Source organism: Ceratotherium simum, chromosome 22 (genome assembly GCF_057802395.1).
Source record: "Ceratotherium simum simum isolate JZ-2026a chromosome 22, ASM5780239v1, whole genome shotgun sequence".
Lineage (NCBI taxonomy): Eukaryota > Metazoa > Chordata > Mammalia > Perissodactyla > Rhinocerotidae > Ceratotherium > Ceratotherium simum.
In genome coordinates, this window is record NC_141921.1 from 25,904,722 (window position 1) to 25,927,468 (window position 22,747).

General features: G+C 52.8%; 2 protein-coding genes across 5 annotated transcripts; both read right to left on the reverse strand.

Annotated features, from left to right (window-relative positions):
• Positions 1-5: 5 nt before the first annotated feature.
• Positions 6-5,333, reverse strand: CCDC28B (coiled-coil domain containing 28B). 2 transcript variants are annotated; one of them, XM_004425887.3, is made up of 7 exons: positions 5,190-5,333; positions 4,217-4,276; positions 2,775-2,962; positions 1,452-1,618; positions 1,141-1,337; positions 893-915; positions 6-266 (listed from the first exon to the last, which is right to left on the reverse strand). In XM_004425887.3, exons 3-7 carry the CDS (start codon positions 2,936-2,938, stop codon positions 212-214), a joined length of 606 nt encoding a protein of 201 aa, XP_004425944.1. In that variant the 5' UTR covers positions 2,939-2,962; positions 4,217-4,276; positions 5,190-5,333; the 3' UTR covers positions 6-211. The 2 variants fall into 2 exon arrangements, with proteins under 2 accessions (XP_004425944.1, XP_014639589.2); XM_014784103.2 differs by lacking the exons at positions 4,217-4,276; positions 5,190-5,333 and having other exon boundaries at positions 2,775-3,563.
• Positions 5,334-6,674: 1,341 nt separating this feature from the next.
• TXLNA (taxilin alpha) lies at positions 6,675-22,586 on the reverse strand. Of its 3 annotated transcripts, XM_014784100.2 has the most exons (11): positions 22,465-22,585; positions 21,694-21,903; positions 20,733-21,071; positions 19,007-19,098; positions 16,063-16,233; positions 14,413-14,607; positions 12,507-12,626; positions 12,218-12,292; positions 11,365-11,457; positions 10,852-10,947; positions 6,675-10,140 (listed from the first exon to the last, which is right to left on the reverse strand). In XM_014784100.2, exons 2-11 carry the CDS (start codon positions 21,869-21,871, stop codon positions 9,814-9,816), a joined length of 1,686 nt encoding a protein of 561 aa, XP_014639586.1. In that variant the 5' UTR covers positions 21,872-21,903; positions 22,465-22,585; the 3' UTR covers positions 6,675-9,813. The 3 variants fall into 3 exon arrangements, with proteins under 3 accessions (XP_014639586.1, XP_087302506.1, XP_014639588.1); XM_087446380.1 differs by lacking the exon at positions 11,365-11,457 and having other exon boundaries at positions 22,465-22,586; XM_014784102.2 differs by lacking the exon at positions 22,465-22,585 and having other exon boundaries at positions 21,694-22,188.
• Positions 22,587-22,747: the final 161 nt, after the last annotated feature.

The window sequence follows — 22,747 nt, forward strand, 5'->3', positions numbered from 1 at the left end:
GGAGCCGCTTTCTTTCTGTTTTCGTTTTTTTTTTATCGTTTTTTTGTTTTTATTTTCATTGTTTTGAGCCGCTTTCTTTCTTTCTGGTTTAATTCCATCCAGTGCCCCCCTCCCCATAGCACCTGGGGGGCCGCGGAATACCCAGTCGAGTCTGTAAAAAGTCACAGTTTGAAGGGAATAAAAGGGGGCAATCTGGGCCTGGATCAGACATCTACACAGCTGACTGCTCCTCAGGCTCGGCGTTCTCCGCCAGATGCAACTTCTGTCTGTGCCAGTCAAGGATTGTCATGCTTTGGACTCCTGTTTCCAGCCCTGTCTTCCCATCCTGCACAGGCTATTTCCCCAACTGCACAAAGGGGTGGGGTGAGGGTCTCTGGGGCGGTCCGTGGTCTGAGGTTGCAGTCCTCACCTCCCTTTCTTGCTAGGTGGCTTACCCGCAACCCCTCTTCTGATCTAGATCATGCAGGTGCGAGCACCCGCACTATTTCTGACTAGGACTAGATGAGGAGATAGTGTAAATCAGTAGAAACAATTCAATGCTGAAAGTAGGAAGACAGCAGACAAGCTTTGCCATGGATTGGTGTCAGCTAAAGGACTTGCAAAGATTTTGATAAGTAGATAAAATATATACCCTGCAACCACCTTTCTCCTAATATTTGGGAAATTCTTTCTGCACTCCTCTACCTGGGTGAGGGCAGTGGGCGGCTAATTCTGACTCAGTAGGACTGGAAGAGGTGGGGATGTTGGTTATATGTGAATACTCCTGGAGGGTGGTGGGGAGAAGGAAACTGATCTTGTCTTTGGAGGGTGGCAGGCGCGCGCGCGCGCGCACACACACACACACACACACACACACACACACACAGAGAGTCAGGTCCCCTGAAAAGGATACATAGAATTACTAAGATCTTCCAGCTGTCAACAGAAAGAGAAAGGGAGGTTTCTGTCAGCAGGGGCACCAGGCCATACCCCAGATGCCCTGGGGGCCATCTTCGGTGGGGGGGGTGGTTTGAGGGGCCTAGAGCTCTTGGCTCCATGCACCTCAGCTTTTCACCCAGGGCCAGGAATGGTCTTAGGAGCATGTCCCTCCCCCGCCTCCGAGGGCCCCCAGGAACCGAAGCACCCAGCCTTGCGACCCACATTGCTAAGCAGCTGGTCCAGGTTGCGGTCAGCCATCGTCTTCTTCTGCTCTTCAGGCAGCCCCTCAGTGACCCCATCGTCTTCATCGTCCTCCTCCTCCTCCTGCTCCCCACACACGTCCAGGCTGAAGTGCAGCCGGGCCAGCTTCTCCTGCATCTCCCGCACATGCTCCAACTGCTCGAAGGAGCATTCCTTCCCTGGACAGCATGCGTCTGAGCCCTGGGGGGCAAGCTTGGGACCCTGGCCCCAGCCCCGCCCAGAGACCCCCAGCCCCACCCACACACCCTCTAAGCCCAGCCCCCAGGACTCACCGAAGGCCTGCAGCCGGCCAGAGTGGAAATCATTGAGCAGGTTCAGCAGTCCCCCCTCCATCTCATAGACGTCGGTCACCTCCGTCAGGAAAGAGTGCTGCAGGGGGGTGCCTGCAGAGCCGCCCCCACCTCCGGCCAGCACTGGGCGGCATTTCTCCTTGCCTACCCTGGATGGGGTGCGCATGACCGTGGTCACAGGGTGGGGGCAGCCAGTTACCCCCAGGTCTTTTGTGCCATCTATTTATGGCCTAATTCATCTTCCTATCCACTCACCAAGATAAATGGATGTTTGTTTTCCTGGCTCTACCCTGGGGCCAGGATTTTTACCGGGATTGGTAAAGGAAGGGAAATAGGTGAAGATAAAGAGTCAAAAGAAGTCTTTTTCTGCCAAAAACACTCACAGCCAGAGCCATGCCTGGAAGGGGGCTCCTGGGTTCCTGTCTGAGCCCCTCATTCATTCTTCCAGTGACCCTGGGTGAATCACTTGTCTTCCCTGGTCCTCAGAGAATTAATTTGGGGACAGTTACTCCCTTATTGCCACAAGAGCCATCTTACCCCTCCCCCAAATATCTTTCTGCCCCTTTTCTATTTAAAAACGGTTTTGACTTTTCCATTGCCCTCAGGATGACACTGAACGTCCTTCCCAGCCTGGCCCCTTGGCCTCTCCAGTTGCACTTCCTGTTCCTGCCCCAGCCCTGAGCTTCAGCTGCAGCCACTGTGGCCATCCCCAAACACGCCTCTCAGGCAAAGCCACAGGGAAACATCGTACGTAATTGGAGAGACAGCGCATCGTGTTTAGTGGGAAACAAACACGGACACATTATAGGGTAGGATGCAAATTCCCAATCATTATAGAAAATTAAGCAGAGAATTCAAATTGTACGTCTGAGCATCCCCTCACCATTTCCTGCCCTGTGACACTCCAGGGCCACCAAACCACTGGTGGTTCTTAGAATCTTCCAGGCAATATTTTTCTTCCATGTTTATGCCAGGCAATCCCCTCAGCTCAGAACATTCTTCTCTCCAGTGTGCCAACAGCCTTCTCTGACTCACTCCCTGGCAGCGTTGCTCACTCCCTGCTTTGAGGTTCATCATCATGCTGTGTGATCCCAGTGATCCACCTGGCCTTTTCCCCCACACTTGAGGGTAGGGACAGGGTCTGAGGCATCTCTGGGTCTTAGGGGCCAGCTGGGGCAGCCCCAGGGAAGGCATCAATTATTGTTTACTAACACAAGGCTAAAAGCCCCCCTTGCCCTCCTCCCCACAGAGCCCAGCCCAGAGTTGGGGTCCCTCCCTTCTTGCCCTGTTTCCTTCTGTACCCACCTCTTGAACTTGGCCCGCTGCTTGGGGGATGGCAGATGAGGGAGTCCCAGGGCCAAAGAGCCACTGTGGCTGGTGGGCACAGGGACCCTGCGTAGTGTGCCCGGGGCCTGGGCTGGCTGGGTCAGGCAGGGCTTGGGACTCCTTTTCTTCTTCTTGTCCTCCATTGGGTGCTGGCTGAGCCTCAGGCCCTGGAAGGGGGGCGGCCCCATTGAGATAGTGAGGGGCAAGTCATCCCTTCACCCAGTAACCCCTGAGAGCTGCAAAGGAAGGGCCCTGGGACCTTCCAACTGTCTCCTCACAACTGTCAAGGCCTCTGTCCGCTCATCTGTGCAGTATGGGCAGGGCCAGATGCCAGCACCCACTGCTGGGGTCATGGATGTGCATTTGAAGGACCTTGCATGGCCCACTCCAGGTCCCCTTCCGCCCTCTGGCCTTAGCCTGAGAACCTAGGCCCTGCCTGGAAAGGGCAGGACCAGACACTTCTGCTGCTGCTGGGGTTTCCTGTCCCGGTGGCTGAGGGGGCGGAGCTGGCAGAGGAAATGCAGGGGGAGACAGGGTGGATTTGAGCTGGCAGGAACCCAGCTGAGGATTAGGGGTGTCTTAACTAGGTCTCGTTCTATTTATCAACTGCCTAGGCAGATGCTGACCAACTCTGTCAGCACGGGAGGTGATCAAGGTGTGAGTGGGGTGCCTGGGAAGACCCCAGTGTCAAGCAGTAATCCCCAGAGAGTGGGTAACAGCGGCAGAAGCCATGGCACGCAGCGGGGCGGGGCTCCGTGTGGCGTGTCCCCACTCAAGACACTGGCATCCCCGCTCTTCCACCCCACCCCCGACTGCAAAGACCAGGCGACTCCCAGAAGCTCCCTGGGACATGCTTCTAGCCCCATCACCCTCCCCAGTCAGAAAGTCCCTGCTTGGCTTCTGCTCAGCCAGCGTGGGGTGGGTGGTCGGGCAGCTGGCTGCCTTGGCCTCCAACAATGGCTGCGCCTGTGGCTGGCACTGCTCAGACTCTCGTTCAGCCCTGGCCCCTAAGCCTCAGGTCTGCTGAGGTCCTCCCCCATGGAGGTCGGGGGGCCCTTTACGGGGTTTTCCCAAGCTGCTCATTCCAGGCTGCTGCCACCAAGCCTGACTCCGCCCTTTGGGACGGTGGTGGTGCTGGGGGCACAAGCATTTAAACTGGCACATGGCTGGCTGGCACCGAGGGGGTGTGGTGGATCTGCCTCGCCCTGCGGCAGCTTGGCCCAATTACGGACTTGATAGAAGAATTGGAGCAGGAGCTCCTACTCTCCAGGAACGGCTAGGACAACCGGGATCTCTTTCCCATGCTCAGTCTCCAAAGCTGTGTGCCCAAAGGATTGCTCAGCTCTGGAGTAGGATCGGAAATGGACCGTCAAACCCGCGTCATCCTGCCCCCACCCCCACCCCCAGAGAGGGCAACTGACCTGGAGCTTGGGGTCTGGAGAGATGCTTCTGTGCGGCTTCCCTCCACCCTCAGCACTCTCCTAGGGAACAGAATGGGCGGAGGCTGAGCGGGCAGGAGGCAATTTGCATTTAAAGAGAAAGTGACCTTCTGTAGAGCTTGGGATGGAGTAAGATGGGAAGAGCATCCCCACGTTTATTAAGCTGTTCCTCTCACTCGTCTTTACCTCCCAACCTGAACTAAGGTGACCACGTTGGTTGTGTGATGGCAATCTAAACCCTTCTCTTTCCCATCCATCCATTTCGCTTCTCCCACGTAGGAGAGAAGCTACTGTCCCATACAAAATGGTGATGGCTTTGTCAGAGTGGGACGAAGGGGAGGGGGGAATGGCGGGAAGAGAGAGAGAGAGAATATGAATATATACAAGCATATAAGCACAAGCAGCTGCAGGAAGAAACTGTAAGAAGACAACCGTCTACTGAGTGAGTCCAGCTCCCCTGTTAAGCACTTTACATACATTTAATCCTCATAACAACCCTGGGGAAGATACCGTCATCGTCCGTTTTACTGAAAGTCAGCAATAGTCTTTTGAGGGCAATACCCTCCCCCCACAACACACACTCTTCCCTGGTAAGCTGTGGGGGCTGTGCTCTGAACTGCTGAAGTGACGGGACCAAGCCTACCCCTTCCCCACCCTGACCTAGGAAACACATGTGAGGAGCATCAGGTCACAAGGAAGCCAGTGCGATTACCTGGTGCTTGACTCCAGCCTCCATGAGGGAAACCTGAGCACCTGATGGAGGCTGACCCAGCACTGCTGGTGCTGCCCAGGAGGCCAGATCAATGGGGCGGCTATTTAAAGACCTGGCAGAGGTGCCCAGCTCAGGTACCCAGGAGAAGCATTTGATGCAACAGGAGACAGGCTTATCCTTGGCCAGGCTGCCTTGCAGCCTCAAATAATTGCCTTGGGGAATGCACAGAGCCACCTCACCTACCTTCCCTTCCCGCTGGGCAGGAGCATCTTCTCTGGGCCTGGGCCTGGGCCTGGGCCTCCGGCTGAATGTTGGAGGGAAGGCACTGTTTTCGCAGGCAGCTGTGCAGGGCTCTTTCCCAGGTATTTCCAACCCCAGACTGCTCCAGAAGAGGAGACATTAATTCAGGACTTTTTCAACAACGAGGGGTCAAGGGAGGGGTCTGCACAGAGTGGACAACTGGGCAGTCCCTGTCCTCCTACCAGAGCTGATAGAGTGGCATCAGGACTCCTCCAGGAAAGTGGCAGTGGGTCCAGGAGCACATTTAGGGTGGTTATTCTCAGAGCTGCTTTGCTCAGGAGCTCCAAGAGTTGGGGCGGCCTCCTCTGACCCCATGCAAAGGACCTTTGACTGGAACCATTGTGGCCAGCACCAAAAACTATCCATCAGGACCCTGACTAGAAGGGGCAGAGGCTCTGTGGGGACTGTCACAGCCAGTGTGGACACATCTGGAGCCTGGAGGGAAGGGCACTTTAGTTGTTTCTGCCATTTGTTGGGCATTCACATAACATCCTTTGTGCCAAACCAACCCAGGCCCCAGAGAGAACAGGGTGCTGGGCAAGCCCGTCAGTACCACGTCTCCCATACAGAAGCCTCAACTTTTGCACCTGTGCTTGGGGTGGCTGAGCAGGAGTTAAGAAACCAGCCCATTCTTAAGAACTGCATGCAGAATGTGGTCTTGCCAGAGGGCACAAAACCAAAAGAACCTGAGGTCCCTGTGTATTCCCTTGGGTGGGCTAGTGCCAAAGGATGCTGCCAATGGCAGCCAGCCCCAGACAGCAGTGACAAGTGTCCACCCATCTTGACTTGGGCCTCAATTGGCCTACGCCTGGCTCTCTGCTCTCCTTGCCTTTTGCCTTCTTCATGGACCCTACCAATTTCCTATTGAAACACCTTCAGTGGTGCCCCTCCCCCCCCACCTAGCCCAAATTCAAGTTGGCGCACAGGCTCTTGGTGGTTTGGCCCCTGCCTCACTGCCTCCTCCCAGCTCCACGTGCACCTGCATTGCTAGGTGAACCATGTCGTTACTAAATGAAGTTGTCAAACATCTACCTGCCCTTTGGCAGGTATCCCTTTGCTGAAGGGGACGGGGCCTCCTCTATGCTTCCATAGCACCACTGACCTTTCTATATGTAAAAATACCTCTTCTCTCACTAGCCTGTGAGCCCTAAGGGGGCAGGGGCAACTTCTGATTCAAAGAAATCATCTCTGACACTCCCATGTATATATGAGCATCATGCCAACTTTGCCAAGGGCTCCGCTCAGGCAGCTGAAGTGACTCTGCTAGTGTCCTGAGCCTGTGGGACTGCTGGAAATTGGGAGGGCACTCTGGAAAATGCAGAATACCAGGGCATGACCACAGAGCTTTGCAGCATATCCAGACAAACCAGTGAGGGCTGCATGGATCCAGAAGCGCCAGATGACCACGAAGGTCAGGAGAGAAACAACTAAGGCAACAGACTCTTTATTTAATGTGGTTTAAAGTACATCAAAATCAAGTCCCTGGCTGTTGTGAATACCAAAAGGAGACAAAAAAAAGCTGTCAGCACAGCTTCAAACAAATCTGGGCGGCCAGGCTGGGCCATAAGGGAAGCAGTTATAGGGACAGAAGGCAGCACCCCTCCCCCAGGCAGGTGCCTGGCTGTCCCTGGGGTGACCACTTCTGTGCTGTGCAAGGTGGGAGGGCTGGAGCAGCAGCTGGAGGATCAGCTCAGCAGGCCTTGGCCCTCCCCACTAGACACCAGGGCAGCTCCCCTGGCCTCTTGGTCAGCTCTCAGCAGGGCCACCATGACGTGGGTGGAGAAGAGGAAATAACCATCTTTGCAGACATAACATTCTCTTACAGAAAGTGCCTGAGCTCAGCCCATGGTCCAAAAACCTCACGGAAAACAAAACAAAACAAAAAGTGCTGCTGACACCTCTCACGATCTGGTGTACACAAAGCTCTAAGCTGGACAAGGTCCTGAAGACAAATTACTGTCAGCAGAGCCAAGGGCTCTGGGCTGTGAGCCTCACCTGTTGTGGTCCTCTGGAGCAAAAGCTAGCAACCTAAGACACCAACACAGCTCTTGGTCCTAAAACTGAGGTCATGTGCATGGGACCTGCCGCAGTAAGGACAGCACTGGCCTTCATTCACCGATAGGCCACCTCCTCTGCATCTGGCCCAGGCTCCTGGCTGGTGTGGGCAGCACCCAGGTACCTGGGCTGACTTTGGAAAGCAGAGCAAGCAGAGCAGCTGTAGTGAGTGGTAAGATTTGGTCAATGGAGGAGAAAGAGGAAGAATGGGATCCCCATCTATAGCCTAGCCTGGATGTCTAGGGATGGCTGCAGCTGAGAGTGAAGGTTCCACCCTGCCTACTGTTAGCTCCACAGTAGCTAGACGTGGTCTCAGAGGGCTGCTGTGCTGTGCAGCTGTGACCTCCTCAGCACCACACTGGGCTCCAACAGCTCCCCACTCCCACCCCATGGGCTTTAAGAGGTAGCTGAAGTGAGGCAGGCAATCAGGGGCCACTGCAGGCCTTCCTGCTCTCTTTAGAGGGGGCAGACAGAAGCTTCTGCCTCTTCCCTGTGCTTCCATAGCCCAGCAAACCCTGTTTGGGGTTGGCAGCTCTTATGTACATCAGACTGGCATAGGGGCTGGGGGAGGGAGAAGGCCTTACTGGAGCTGGAAGAGGCATGTTCAGGGACAATTTCAGACACAGGCACTGCAGAAGGGAGGAAAAGATCTTAGGAAACACTTCTCCACAGGAGAGCAGTATCTCAGCCAGGGATGGCAAATAGGCCTCGACACTTACACTGGCTGCGGGAGGAATCTTGAGAAATGAGGATATCCTGGGGATTAGTGGGAAACACTCTGAAACAGGTTAGTGTACCTACCATGGGGGCAGAGGGATGATGGTGTGCCATCTATTTGCCATCTCTGGTCTAAATCATAACACGATCCAGGAGTACTTAACACTCTTCACGGACCTATTTACCTGAGGGATTAAATAAGGGCTGAAAGAGTGGGCTGGTTGTGGAAGATGAAGGGACCGTAGGATAAGGAACTCACTTCAAGGAAATACAGCAAGAAGCAAAAGCTCAACCATCATCATCTTGGTTTGTGGCCCCCTCAGCGACACTGAAGCTGCAGATGGGACACAGTACCACGAGCCCTACAGAGCTCGGCCTCCTGATCCAAGACTCAAAAGTTGCTTTCTATAAAGACTGGCTAATGCCCTGGCAAGTTTGCAACCAGAACTTTCAGAGTATAGAGTAGCACATGTAAGGTACGGGCAGGGTGGGAGCGGTGGTTGGAGAAAAGACATAAATATCTGCAGCCGTTCTGCGGATTTCTGGGGCTCAGTCAATTGTTGAGTCTCATTCTTATCCCTTAGCTGTCGGGTAACAGGTGGGGGCTCCCACATAGGAAGAAGTGGGATGTCAAGGAGGACATACCTCAGCTCTGGGGCAACGGAACCAGGGCAAATCTCCAGCATTGCACATTGGGGGTGGGAAAGGTGAGGGCAGGAAGCAGAAATAGACTCATAAAGCCAAGAGGGCATGAGAACTGCCGCATGGAGACAGTGGTGATGGAAATCAGCGGTGGCCTCCCAGGATTGAAATCCATAGGCAAGCTTGTGGCAAAGCCATCAGAAGCCTGTTCCTTTCTTACTACAATCTGATTTTATCAAACAGGAAACCTCAGCACCAACATGGCAAAGGTGCCAGGTGGGGTGGTAAGGGTGGTGGGGCACAGGAACCAGGCACCACTGCTACAGCACCCCTAATCCTTCCTCAGAAGACCCCCAATACACTGTCATGTGCAAAAAGAAAAAAAAACAACCCTTCAGAAAGAATCTTTTGGGTGATCTCTTGTCAATCATGTGTGCAGGCTAGAGAGGCACCTGTGAATGATAAGGCTACCGAGAAGCATCACTGGCCTGGTCCTGGCAATACCAGAGGGCAGGGGAAGTGGGGCCTGAGGGGCTCCCCACCAGCGCATCATCCCACACAGAAACATTCTCCAGGTCCCTTGTTCTAGGCAGGAAAGCAGTTCAATCATGAGCTCTGAGTGCCCCACCAAGGCTCTGCCTCGGGAACCCTTTTCCAGGTCAAAAGAAGCAAAGAAGCTTCCAGGGGAGCTAGGAGAGCCAGCACTGCCCCAGCCCCACAAACAAGAGAAACACAGTCAAGGCCTGGTGTGTCACTTGTCATGAGTCCTGAAGGGCAGGGCAGGAGGGGCCTGAGCCTCGAATCAGGCAGGGAAATGCTCAAGTCACTTGTTCTGCCAGCTCACTGCGATAGCAGCTACAGATGACAGCTCCTCTTTAAGGTTCTTCAGCTCACAGAAGAGCCAGACTTCATCTGTACACACCTCTACCTCCAGTGCAAGCCCATTTTACACTTAGAGATATAAATGTATGAGCCTTTGCACATATGCCATATGTATGTAAGACTGACCCACAAAACTGCAGTGTCAGATGCCAGCCAGGTCAGAGCACCCTGGGCCTCAGCACTGGACTGGTTTAGTGGTGGGAGCCTTGCACGGGCCAGGCCTGGCTGGGCTGCTTGCTCCCTTCCCAGCAGGCCCCTAGCACCAGGCTCCCTAGGCTGTGGCGGAGGTGGGCTCCTGGGGCCCTGTGTGGCCTGATACTTCTGTGCTCGGTGCTCCAGGACAGCAAGGAGCTTCTGTGGCCCTTGGGGAGCTGGGTGCTTGGGCCCTAGGCCCCTCGCCAGCCAGCTCCTTGGAGGCAGCGGCAGCCTCTGGCCTTTGCTCAGGGCCGCTGTCAGTGAGGGAGCCTGGGCCGCCAGCACTCAGGTCCTGTACCCTCTTGTTCAGGTCATTGCGCTCTGTCTGCAGTGCCCGGCACAGCTTCTCCAGCCGCTGGATTTTCACCTGCAGGCCCTCCAGCTCTTTGTCCCGGAGTGTTTTCTAGGGAGAGAAATGGGGCCTTCAGTGCCAAGCTGTCAACCCCCCAGCCAACAAGGCCACTTGGTAGAAAACATTCATACTTGAACAGCACTTGGAGCAGACCAGAGTCAAAAGCTGGCCCTTTTCTAGTAAACAGCTCTGGTTTATACCAAGACTTAGCTGTCACTTGGGGACAGTGTGGTACAGAGAAGAGGCATGGCTTGGAGAAAACGTATTCGTCCATTTATCCACCAGATGACCTTGGCAAAGTACTTGGCTTTTGAGCCTATCTCCTTATCTGTTAAGCTGGACTATTAACATCAACCTCTCAGATCTCAAGAGAAGGTTCAATGAACTGGCTTATCTAAAACACTCAGCGGGATCTGGCATGCAGCGGCTACTCCAGCAGTGTTACTTTCTTCTCCTATATCTCAAGCCAGGAAGTCAAATTATCTGGGCCGCTCTGCATACAAACTACGTGCATCATTGGCAACCCTTGGTTTTTCTGCTCCTTTATTCCCTTCTTCCATTTTCTCTGTTTGCTTCCACTGCAGACCTATCACTGGGCTCCCCACCTCCCATGGGGAGAGAGCTGGCGGTGCCTTTGGACTTGGACAGATGTGCACGTGAATCCCAGCTCCCCTCATGCTCGCTACATTACTTACTGGTAGAACGTCTAGGAAAGGGCCCAGTGCTCATAACTGCACCCCATGCAGACCCCACTCAGCCCACCTCCTCAGCCATCTCAAGCAGGGCCTTGTTGCTGCTCTCCCACCGGGACCGGTACATAGTGGTTTCTTTCTCCAGCTTCTTGATCTTCTTAGTCATCTGGGTTATGTGACAGACAGAAGGAAATGGTCAGGGGGCCAGGCTGTCTGTGCATCCGTGTCTCCAACTTAAGGAATGGTCCCAAGGGAGCAAGGTATTATAGGGCACAGTTAGTGCCTTCTGTGCCACGTCAGGATGTCTCAAGTTAAATGCCCGCCCCCAAGAAGAGGAAATGACAAGAATGCCCCTTCTCCAGGACAAGTTGGAGATGCCCAATCCACTGACAGTTCCTTGAGAAGGTGGAAGGGCTGTGATCCCTTCTACAGCCCCACCCTTGGTATCAACCACACTGTTACTGTAAACAGCTCCCCATGAGGCAGCCCAGGGATGGGGACTTCCCGAGGGCAGGCCCAGTGCTGAATTCTGAATGGAGCAGCTTGTGCCCCCGCAGCCTCACCCAGCCTGGATCACCGTTACCTTTTCCATCTCCTGTTTGAATGTGGTAAACACCTCACTGCTTTTGGAAAGAGTGTTCTGGAATTCCTCAAACTTCTCTGTGTATAGGGCAAGCTGAGTAAGAAAGAAGCCCACAGGTAAGACTGGGCTTCTCTGGATGGCACTTCTGGTCAACACACTCAGACCCATCCTTGGCCCTCTGGCCCAAAATTTCTATTGAGATACCATTAAAAATAGAAAAACGAAACAAAACTACGTATTTGGAAGGATATAATCCACAATGTTAAGCCTGGAGAGTAGGATTTAGGATGACTTATATTTTGTCTTTATGTTTGTTTTCAAACTTTTCTTCCAGAATTAAGTATAATTTACATAATTAAATACAACTGTTCAGGCCGGCCCCATGGCGTAGCAGTTAAGTGCGCACGCTCTGCTGCTGGCGGCCTGGGTTCGGATCCTGGGCGCGCATGGATGTACCGCTTGTCAGGCCATGCTGTGGTGGTGTCCCATATAAAGTGGAGGAAGATGGGCACAGATGTTAGCCCAGGGCCAGTTTTCCTCAGCAAAAAGAGGATTGGTATGGATGTTAGCTCAGGGCTGATCTTCCTCACACACACAAAAAAACAACAGCTGTTCTATCCTCACCTCCTCAAAAGCAGCACAACACTTCCACCTAGGAACGAAGTCCTTCGAGCTCACCTAGCCACCTGGTCACCACCACACAGGTGCTGGGTGGGTCCAGAGAGAACAAAGGCTCAGCAAGGTCACCAACAGTCAAGGTGGTCCTAGAATGAGGGTCACATTTCCCTCCCCCTGGGATGGGGCCCAGCGAGGGGACCTTGGAGAAACAGGGTCAGGATACACACTGTCTTACCTGCTGCTTCAGGTGGGTCTCCTGCTGCTTCATCAGCTCGCACATCCTCTGGGACTCCACTGCCTCTTTGAGGAGCTATTTCCAAGACAGGACCCCAGACCCCATCAGAAGCTCCCAGGGGCTGTGTTTGGCTTTTTTTAGCCGTATGCACCAGAACCCACTGAGGCTTCCTGCTCTCAGAATGGTGTCTGAGGAGGCACTGTCCTGATCTGGCCAGGCAGCAACCTCTCCCAGACAAACCTGACTACGAGCTGGGCCAGACCCCCCACCCCCGGGGCTTGAGCCTCACAAAATCCTTCTCCCGCTGGTGCCTCTCCTCTGCCTCCTTCAGCATCTCCTGGGCCTGCTGGAGCTTCGCATCCACCAGCTGCTGCTGCAGGTCCTTGTGTTTGAAGACTTTGTCGATATGCTGCGGGAAAGCACAGTGGGAGGGGGCCACCTGTCAGGAGCTCCCTTTCTCAGGGAGGGCCGGTGGCTGCAGGGATGGCCTACCTGTAGAGACCAGGGCCCCCTACCCAGCCTCCCATCTCAGTCTGACATGCTGGGGTCCCACATGGACCCCAAGTCCCTGAAAGGTCTACTTCCTGACCTGACCGTGTTTCTCTCTCACAGTGTCAGTCCTGGGTGAGCACAGGGGTTTATGAATGAAACAAGCTCCCAGGAAGCCAAGTAACGAATACACTCAAACCTTCAGGCCCAAGAGAACACTCCACTGGGCTGACAACCCTCACTTCTGCAGCCCCCGACTCCCTTGTGAATGGAAAGGAAGGGCAAAAATGACGCCTCTACCAAGACAACAGCTTTGCAGGGCTGGCAGAGATCTGCCCTAACTACAGGCGAGGATGGGACGCGTGCACCCCGAGGAACGGCTGTCCTAACCGCGGGAGGAGCCCCAGGAGCCCGGACCAGCCGAGAGAGCAGGGACGGAGAGAAGGGGACGGACTCAAGCGCTACTTCAAAGGAACATCAACTGCAACAAGGGATGCGAACAATTTTATGTATTTTTTGGATGTGGAAGGGAAGGGGGCTTGCGGACAGGCCCAGCATGGGACATGATGAATTGCAGTCGCCTGTGATCTAGGGTCCAGAGGCTCAGAGGGGGCAGGATGGGAGTGCCTGAATCTGACTAGGGATAGGGTGACACTGAGGAGCAGCAGGACCTGGTAGACCTGCACCCCAACCCCCCCGGTCTTTTCAATATCTCGGGGGGAAGGAGGGGGAAGGAAAAAGAGAGTCCTCAGCATCTTGAAGTAGGCGCCTCACTCTGTGGTGGCTCAGGAAGTTTCCATGTCTCTCAGTGCTGAGGGACAAGAAGCAAACCAACTCCTCTCAAACCAAATAAATCACTCACAGCTGTGTTCTCAGAGGACGAAGTACAGGAAAAGAAGGGGGGAGTCAGGGGAGGCCCCTCTAGGCCCTGCACACCCATGATCGCCACATCTCACGCATCCCACCCACCACCACACCCCCAGGGCCTAGGAAGGGGCCTGGCCCTGCCCTATCAGGTGGATGCCAGTCTGCCTTTTCACGAGGAAACAGAGGCCTAGAAAAGCCAAGTGACTGGCATGAGGGGACTCAGAGAGGGATTCAAGTACCAGGGGTAGCAGCCAATGCCAGCTGAGCAGTGACATCCTGCCCTTTCAGGTGGCATGGGCAGCAGAGCAGCAAGGAATCAGAGGACACAGAGCCTGGAGTCCATCACTGACCACAGGTCCAGCTCCTCCCCTGAGATTCCCAATTCTAAAAAACTCTGAAAACGTCATAAGCTAGGAGACAAACCTGAACTGTACCATTGTAAGGCTTTTTATAATCTAGGTGAGTATTCAGAAGTTTAACTGCATCAGTACCAATGTGTCTGATTTGGAAGTGCTGCCATAAGGCCCTGCTGGGGGTTGTAATACATAGTACATGTACATATCTCCATTCTAAAACCTGGATAGTTCTAAAGATGCCTGGCCCTACCACTTAGGACAGGGCACTGTGGACCTGTGGTTGTACAGCTGCAGGCAAGTCTCCTCTCCTCACCTCAGTTCCTCGTCTATATGAGGATGCACAACATGACCCCCCTCCCAAGGAAGGAGGAAGAAGAATGGGAGAATGGGATGAAGCCTGAAAAGTGCCGTCCCGGCATCTAGCACACCCAGAACCTCACAATCCCCCGGCTATGACTGGGGAGGCTGTTGCTGACACCCTACCTCCTCTCGCAGTTCATACTGCTCAATCAGCTTCTTGAGCCTCTCAGCCAGCTCCATGTTCTCCTGGCGCAGCTTGGAATTACGCTCATTGTGCTGTTCCATCTGCAGCTGAATGTCATTCAGCGTCACCTGGAAGTGCGAGGTCACCTCCTTGCGTTTCTCCTCCTCCTCCCGGGCCCGCTGCACGCCTTCTTCCTGGGCAGAGAAGTCAGCCCTAGCTCCATCATCCACTGCTCCCTGGCCAGCCTTGCCAGGCTCCCCCAGCTAGTCCAGGGAGGGTCTCTATCAATAACCTTCCCTGCTCTCAACAGGAGGAGGAGCCAGGCTCCAAGACACTGTGCAATGGGGGGGCTCCTAATGGACTTCTTTATATATCAGATGATATCAAGCAAGAGGTTCTCTTTCTAGAGATATGCAGGCATACATGGAAGTGCCATTCTAAAGAAATCTGGATCTCCTGAAGCCTGTTCTTCCAGATTTCAGACTAAGTAGCCTTGTTTTAATGTGCTCTCATTCCTGTGCTCCCCCGTTCCCCCAACACCAAGTAGTCAAGATTCATTAATATCCAGGGTTGGCAAACTTGTGCAGAATTAGGGACTTAGACACTGTTGGTGGGAGGGTTTACTGCTTCTCATTTTGCAATCTGGCAAAATCTATCAAATTTTAAAATTTGCATACTTTTTGACCCAGCCATTTCACTTCTGAGATTTATCCTATGGATAAATTCTATATAATTAGCCAGGGATATATATATAACAAGAATTTTCACTGTAGCTCTCTGCATGTAATAGTGAAAAATTAAAAACAAGCCAAAAATACCTTAACTAGGGCACTGATAAAATACAGCATATCCAGATAACAATGCTGTTAAAAAGAATGAGACAGCCCTATATAAACCGACAGAGAGAGAGAAGGCATTGTATAAAGTGAGAAAATGGGATAGGATATGAAACAATACATGTATAACAATTTCATTTAAAAAACTGTAGGTAAGATTTTACACATAGACAGGAAAGTTAGAAGGCTGTACTTAAACTTTCATATAAGGAGGTTTACCCCCGTGGTTCTGCTGAGCACTAAGGTTGAAGGGGGGGGCAACTATTATCTTTGTTAGACTTTGTCACCTTTGAATCCCTTACATCAAATTTGTATTAAATTTGTAATATTTTCAGAGACAAACTAAAAATAAGCAATACCATATATTCACTGATCTAAACTTTTTAAGAAATATATAAAGGATCCACATACAAAAACCATCTGGAGGCCACAGCAGTGACCAGGCTTTAACCAGACTGAGCCCCCCCGCCCCCCACCTTGGAGATGCAGAACTTAGGGAAAGGACCTCGACAGACCAACTCTGGGAGAAGAGCTGCTGGTTGGCGCTGGATGCTGGCTCATCTGGGGGCTGCTGCTGAACTGAGAACTCTGAAGCCCTGCATCGTGGGTTCTCCTTAGCGCCTGAGTCTTTACGTTACTGATGCAAGTAGCACGTGTCAAGTGGGTGCCAGTAGCTCTCTCTAAGGTAGGGCACTACTGGGGAAATCTATTTCTATACCAAAAGCCTGTGCTACTTTTTAAGGGGAGAACCCAGCAAAAGCAAGTAGAAGTCAAAGGGAACCAGTCGTCCCTCCCAGGGGCCGGCCGGCCTACCTTGAGGGAGCGGTTGTGGCGCTGCAGCTCGCGGCACAGGCTCTCGAGCTTGCTGCGGGCCAGGACGGCCTTGCTATGCTCGCCACGCAGGTGGTCCTTCTCCTGAACCAGCTGGCTCTGCTTCTTCTGCAGGAGCTTCATCTGCTTCTGGGAGTTCCGGTGCTCCTCCAGCTGGGGATGGCGAGGGCGGGTCAGCGCCCTGTGGGGCTCTCCCCACGGGGATCCAGGGTCTTCTGAGCTGATCCAACCTGGCCCTCTCCCCCAACTCAAGCCATAACACCTCAGGCCGGACACTATGCGGGTGCTTCACACCCTCCTCCCATTTACTCCTCACGATAACCCCAAGGGCCCCATCTCAAGGCTACAGAAATGGACCGTCAGACAGGACAAGCAGAGGTGCACAGCCAGCAGATCCCAGTTTCTTTCCCAGCCCTGACTCCAGAGATACAGCTCTCCAGTATCTAGGCCATTACACTCCCCCAACTCTCGGGACCTTGTGCCCTCAGATGAGACCACCTGCTACCCCACCTGGTACTCATCAACAGACCCCCATCCCTCCCTCTCACTGCTCTAACACTTGAGCACTGGCTCATCATTTCTCTCTTCACATGACTCCTATTATCATCTTGGCATTTTTATCATCAACAGACAATCCTTCTGACTCCCTGGCTTCACAGTTCTTAATCTCCTTGGACCCTGTCCTCTCCTCCCATGGGCCTACTCAATACTCAAATATGAGACAATTATGTAATGATAAATTTTCTAGTGGCCACATTAGCAAAGTAAAAAGAAATAGGTGAAATTAGCTTTAAGAGTATATTTACTTAATCCAATACCCAAATATTATAATTTCAACCTGGAATCAACATAAAAAATTTGAGATATTTTACATTGTTCCTTTTTTCCTTAGGTCTTTGAAATCCGATGTGTATCTTACACATAGAGCACATCCAAATTCAGACTAGCCACATTTCAATCAGCTAGTGGCTACTGTCCTGGACAGCGCAGGCCTAGACTTTGTCATTACCTGGAACTGCACTCACCTCCATTATCTCATCCCAGGCCAGGACCACCATCACCTATCATTCTAGCTCATTCTCTCTAATCTGTGGTCCCAGAGCCTCTTACCCTACTTGATCTCCAATCCATTGACTCAATCATCCTTTCACTTTCTTTCAAACCTCCTTTAAATAATCACTAACCTTCTTACCTGGCTTACATTTCTTACACTCTCAACTCTCTTCCCCCTTTTCCTAGCAAAATCCCAACCCTGGCACATAACCTCCTGCTTACTCTGCACTGGCACTGAAGCAGCCCCGCTTGAAGAATCTCACTTTACATTCATGACCACCACTTCCAGGAAGACCCTGGGCTGCCTAGTGGTCCTCCTACATTTCTCATGTTATTCACGCCCCTCTTCCAGACAACTCTTTCATCCTCCTTTTCAAATCTCCTCCGCCCCAGCTAAAACTATCATCCCCATCTCCCTGAGAACAAAGGAGCAACCAGAGGAGCAGGGGCACAAGCTCCATACCTGCTGGGCCCTCTGCACCTGTCCTCTCCTCCAGCCACGAGGACCCCTCTCTTTGCACCCCGGACCTCACCTCCTCTCATTCCTCTTGAACATCACTCTAGCAACTCACTTCCTCCTCTCTTCCATCATCAATCTTTCCCTGGCTAGATCATTTTGAAAGGGAGGTATCTTTTTCATATCCTTTCCTTTATTTAATCATTATAATAAGCCCATTAGACAGGTATGACTTCCCCCATTTTACAGATGAGAAAAGTTCCTTATAGGAGAATTCCAGCTAATAAGTGTGAATGGAATGAAAGAATTTAAAAAGAAGTCCTTAGGGGCTGGCCCCGTGGCATAGCGGTTAACTGCATGCGCTGCGCTGCTGGTGGCCTGGCTTCGGATCTGGGGTGCGCACCGACACATCGCTTGTCAGGCCACGCTGTGGCGGCATCCCACATAAAGTGGAGGAAAATAGGCATGGATGTTAGCTCAGGGCCAGCCTTCCTCAGCAAAAAGAGGAGGACTGGCATGGATGTTAGCTCAGGGCTGATCTTCCTCACAAAAAAAAAGTCCTTAAGCAATGATCTTCAGTGGATGAATCTGTTAATTCACATTCTGATGGGGAACCTGACAAAGGAGGGCCCTGGCTGGCCCATCAGAACCCACTGAACAATCTTCCGTCACTAAAAGTAAGATGCCCACACTTGGTTTCTCCTGTGAGGCAACACGAAGTTCCGAGTACCCACCTATGAAAAATTCCTGTTAGAGAAGTTGAACCTGAATTGGATCAAGCTTCTAGAGCTAAGTTCCACTTTATTTACAGGAACTCAGGAGATAAAGGAGCAACTTAAATGCCACCAGAAAGCTACAAAGTGGGGCATCCTACAGGACAACTGATTTGCAATAAGTCACTGTCATAGGAAAAAGAGGGGCAGGAAGAGGAAGACTGTTTTGAAGTAAAAGGAAAAAAAAGTCGTAACAACCCAATATAATAAATGGACCTCATTTGGACTCTGATTTGACCAAACTGACATTTTTAAACAATGCGGGAAATCTGACTGCAGACTGGGTATTACAGACTATCAAGTGATTAGTGTTCCTTCTGTGAAGTGTGATGATGGCACCGTGCGCTTTCATATTTTGGAAGGACGCATACTGAAGCACACGGGCGAGACAAGATGGTACCCGGGACTCGGGCCAGGAGCTCGGGATCCACCACTGGAACATGAAGCCTCTCCTCTTACTCTACATCTTACCTGAAGAGGCTGGTTGGGACCTGACTCCCCACTTAACAGACACGCAAAAGGCTCTGAGAGAAGTTGGACAGGAATTAAGCCACCCACCTGCCCCTGCACCCCAAACCCCACACCAGGTGGCCTGCTGACTTTCTGAGGCAGGGAAGGTGCGAGGAGAAGGGGGAGAACTGACCAGTTCAGCATACTTCTTGCACAGAGCTGCCAGCTTCTCCTCTGGGGTACTCAGCGTGTTCAACGTCTGCATCAGCAACGTGATCTCCTTCCCTGCAAAGCACAGGGAGCAAAGGCATGTACCTCCTTCTCTGGAGGTCCCCTCCAGGCCTGGGCCCACCATCTTCCACCCGAGGCAGCCCTCCCTTATCATACTTGATATTTCTGTTTGTTGAACTGGCTGCCTTTGCTGCTAGACTGTGTGCTCCATGAGGGCTGGGACCTACTCATTTCTGCCCGTTACTATAGCCCCAGTACTGCCTCTAGCGCCCACCCCAGAGGACAGGCTCAGCAAATGCTTATGAAATGAACGACTGAATCTCTGTGGAATCTCCTTGGTGAGCACCAGGACTGGAAGAAAAAAAACTGCCTGCTCTACCAACAGATGTAAGAAAGGTGTCCCACCAGTGAATGCAGGGCTACTGTTTCAATATAAGGAAGGTCCTTCTGAAAGAGGAAGGATGCAAAAACGAACAGGTCTCCTTGAGAACTACTAGACTCGTCAACACAGGCAGCCAAACAGTGAACTTTAACATGAGTATACCTTCCAATATTTGATGCTAAGGTGAAAAAACAACAACAAAAACCACCCTCTTTAAATTAGAATGGCAGGTAGACGTGGGAGAGTAGGAACTAAGACATGGGCATAATATCACCTAACTTTGATTCTTTAACATACAGTAGCCCGAGTCCAATTTTCCCACTGTCACCCGGAGGGCCGCCGTACAGAGTACAGCCCGAGGCTCCTGAAGGGTCAACCCTGGGAGGCTCCGAGATCAGGGTGGAGACTGGAAATCGCTGGCACACAAGCCAAATCCAACCCACAGATGGGTTTTGTTTGGCTCCCAGCATATGAGTTGCCAAATGTTAGAATTCTGGAGATTTCATGTAACCCTAGATTTCTGGCTTTTTTTTTTTTTTTTAATTTTATTTATTTATTTTCTCCCCCAAAGCCCCAGTAGATAGTTGTATGTCATAGCTGCACATCCTTCTAGTTGCTGTATGTGGGACGCAGCCTCAGCATGGCCGGAGAAGCGGTACGTCGGTGTGCGCCCGGGATCTGAACCCGGGCCGCCAGCAGCAGAGCGCGCGCACTTAACCGCTAAGCCACGGGGCCGGCCCATGGCTTTTCTTAAAAAAAAAACAAAAAAAAAACAAAAAGGAAAAGCTGGCTACACTTAGCCTGTGGTTTTACATGCAACATTCTGGGACCAGGCGGCAGTCAACCCTTTGGATGAAGTAGGTACTCTCTTGGTCCTCATGGGGCCCCCCAGCTAGCTTGGCTCATTTGAGTTTTCAACCCTGGTCTAGGCCAATTCTCTTACTGTAGAGAAACAAACATTAAGGACTAGAGAGGAGAAAGGTCTTGCCCAAGGTCACAGAGCAGGTTAGAAATGGTGCTGGCTGACACAGGAGCCCACTCAGGTCTCCTGCTCTCCACTTTCTCAGAGAGCGTAAGTTGGATTTCAGTTCCTACTTGCTCCCAAGGCCAGAAGCCCTTGTGCAGTGAACAACCTGCACACTTCTATGCAATGGCCCCAAAGCACTGGCTTTGATTAAACTAGCGGGACTCTCTGCTCTGGGAAGCAGGATTTCCTCTGAATCCTGGCAGAGCAGGCTAGCCCAAGGAATGTCAGGTCCAAACTTCTCCCCCTCAGCACCCTCACAAGCAGCTGCCCTCTGCTCACCCAGACCCTTGGCTTTCTTCTTCTCTTGTGGCCTTCGGTGGTCTCGGTCTCCGACCTCGTCACTTGCCCGGATCTCATCTGTGCCTGGCTCCCCCTTGGAGGTTTCCTTCTCACCATTGACTACTGGGGTCTCTGGCTCAGGCTCCCCATTCCTCGAAGCATAGGTCCGGGACTTCTCTGCATCTTCAGGCTCAGCAGGCTCACCTTGTGCCCCGTCCTCACCTGGGCCCCCCTGATTGTTGTCCACACAGTAGGTACTCAGGATGTCTTCCAACTGGCGGCTCAGCTCCTCAGACACATCACGGAGGGCCCCGGACTGAGCAGTTTTGGCTTGTGCTCCTACACCAGGAGAGGAGGAGGAGCAGAGTGAGAAATAAGATGGTTATACCAATGGTTGGCGTTTTTCAGGTCCAAACTTACTAGTTTGGGTGAGATGTTGCCTAACATCTTTAAGCCTCAGTTTATTTACCTATAAAATGATATAATTATTTCTCACTGCTGCCCGATTGTGTTTGAGTATAAAAGAAATCAAGTAAGCATCCAACATAGGGATGGCATGTAGCAGTTCAACGTCTAGTCCCTCCCCTTCTCCTCCCTGCAAAACTCATTTCTTACTATTAAAAAAGTTCCAGAAATGCCTCAAATATGAAGAGCAGTTACCCACTTGTGAATAAGGTGTTTCTAACCTGGATTTGCTGGCTAGGTGTCTCATCTGACTGCTCCCTGATTTAATCCTGTCAGAGCCTTCTCTCAAGAGAGTTCTGTTCCTGTGCTTAGGGTGGGGGCTCTACCCACTCCCCAGGAAACAGTGGGGACCGCACAGACTCAGCAATGTCCTCTTCTCATTCTACATTTCCTCCTTCCTGGGTAAACAGTGGCCCTGCCCTCTAACTCCAGAAGCTAGACTGGCGAATCACAAACTCCTCCCCCTGCCCGCTGGAAAAGCAGAGCTGGCACACACCCTCAGTCTTCCCTGGAGCCTGGCTGGTGGAACTTTCAGCTTCTGTCGCAGGAGCCGACTGGCTGGGCCTCCCCTGGGCTCCCTCCGGTCCTGCTTCCGGTTGCCCTGGGGTGCTTTTTGGGTTGGAAGTGTTGCCCGATTGCTTGGCAGCCCCATTCTTTTTGTCTTGGTTCTTCATTGTGGTTTGCAATGCTAGGTTAGGAGCAGATCCTATAGAAACAAGCACACTTGCTATTTTCCAGACTAAGAAATTCTTCGTAGCCTGGATCAGAAATCTCAACACTGGGCGCACAAAGCTTCTTAAAACAAACTGGCCGGCCTTCCCCAGAGGGAGCCAACGGTTCCCCCTGTCTCTAGTCAGTCACAGGAGCCTGGTGTGCCCAGGCAGGTTTTCCGGGAGCTGCTCCGGGAGCGAGGAAGGAGAGGCCTCCTTTTTCCCGAAACCACTTCCCGGGGACAACACGGGCCCTCACGCAGGCCTACCGCGGGACAGGCTCAGGGACGGAGACTGACGTGGCGGGACGCTCCATCGCCGGTCCCTCCCCGCCCCCTAGCCCCACGTGGGCCCCCCAGCGCGCGCCCGCGCGCAGCCACCCACACCCCGCGCGCCCTCCAGCCGCGCGCTCCGCCCGCGCATGCGCACAGGTCTCAGCCCTGCCCCCCCGGCCCGAGCTCTCGCGCATAATCGGCGTGTTTCCCCGCACTGGCCGAAAGGGTTCAGGTCCACAGACCGTCTGATCGCCTCGTCCCTCTAGCCGCCGTGGTACCCACCTCAACGACAACGTCCCGACGGCTTCGCCCGCTCTGGCCTCGCACCGGAAACCCTGGGTAACCGCTGCCGGCAGAGCCGCCTGCTCCCGCCGCAGCCAATCAATAGCCGGCGCTCTCGCGAGGCTTGCTGGGAAAGATGAAGCGAAGGCAGCCTCTGAGGCCGGTGAGTTGGGAAGGCGGGGGAGGGAGAGGACTACAAGTCCCTCCATGCACTGGGGCTGACCCCAACTCCCAAGATGCAGTAGGAAGGGGTTTAGTCTTGGAGCCCGATACCCAGGAGGTC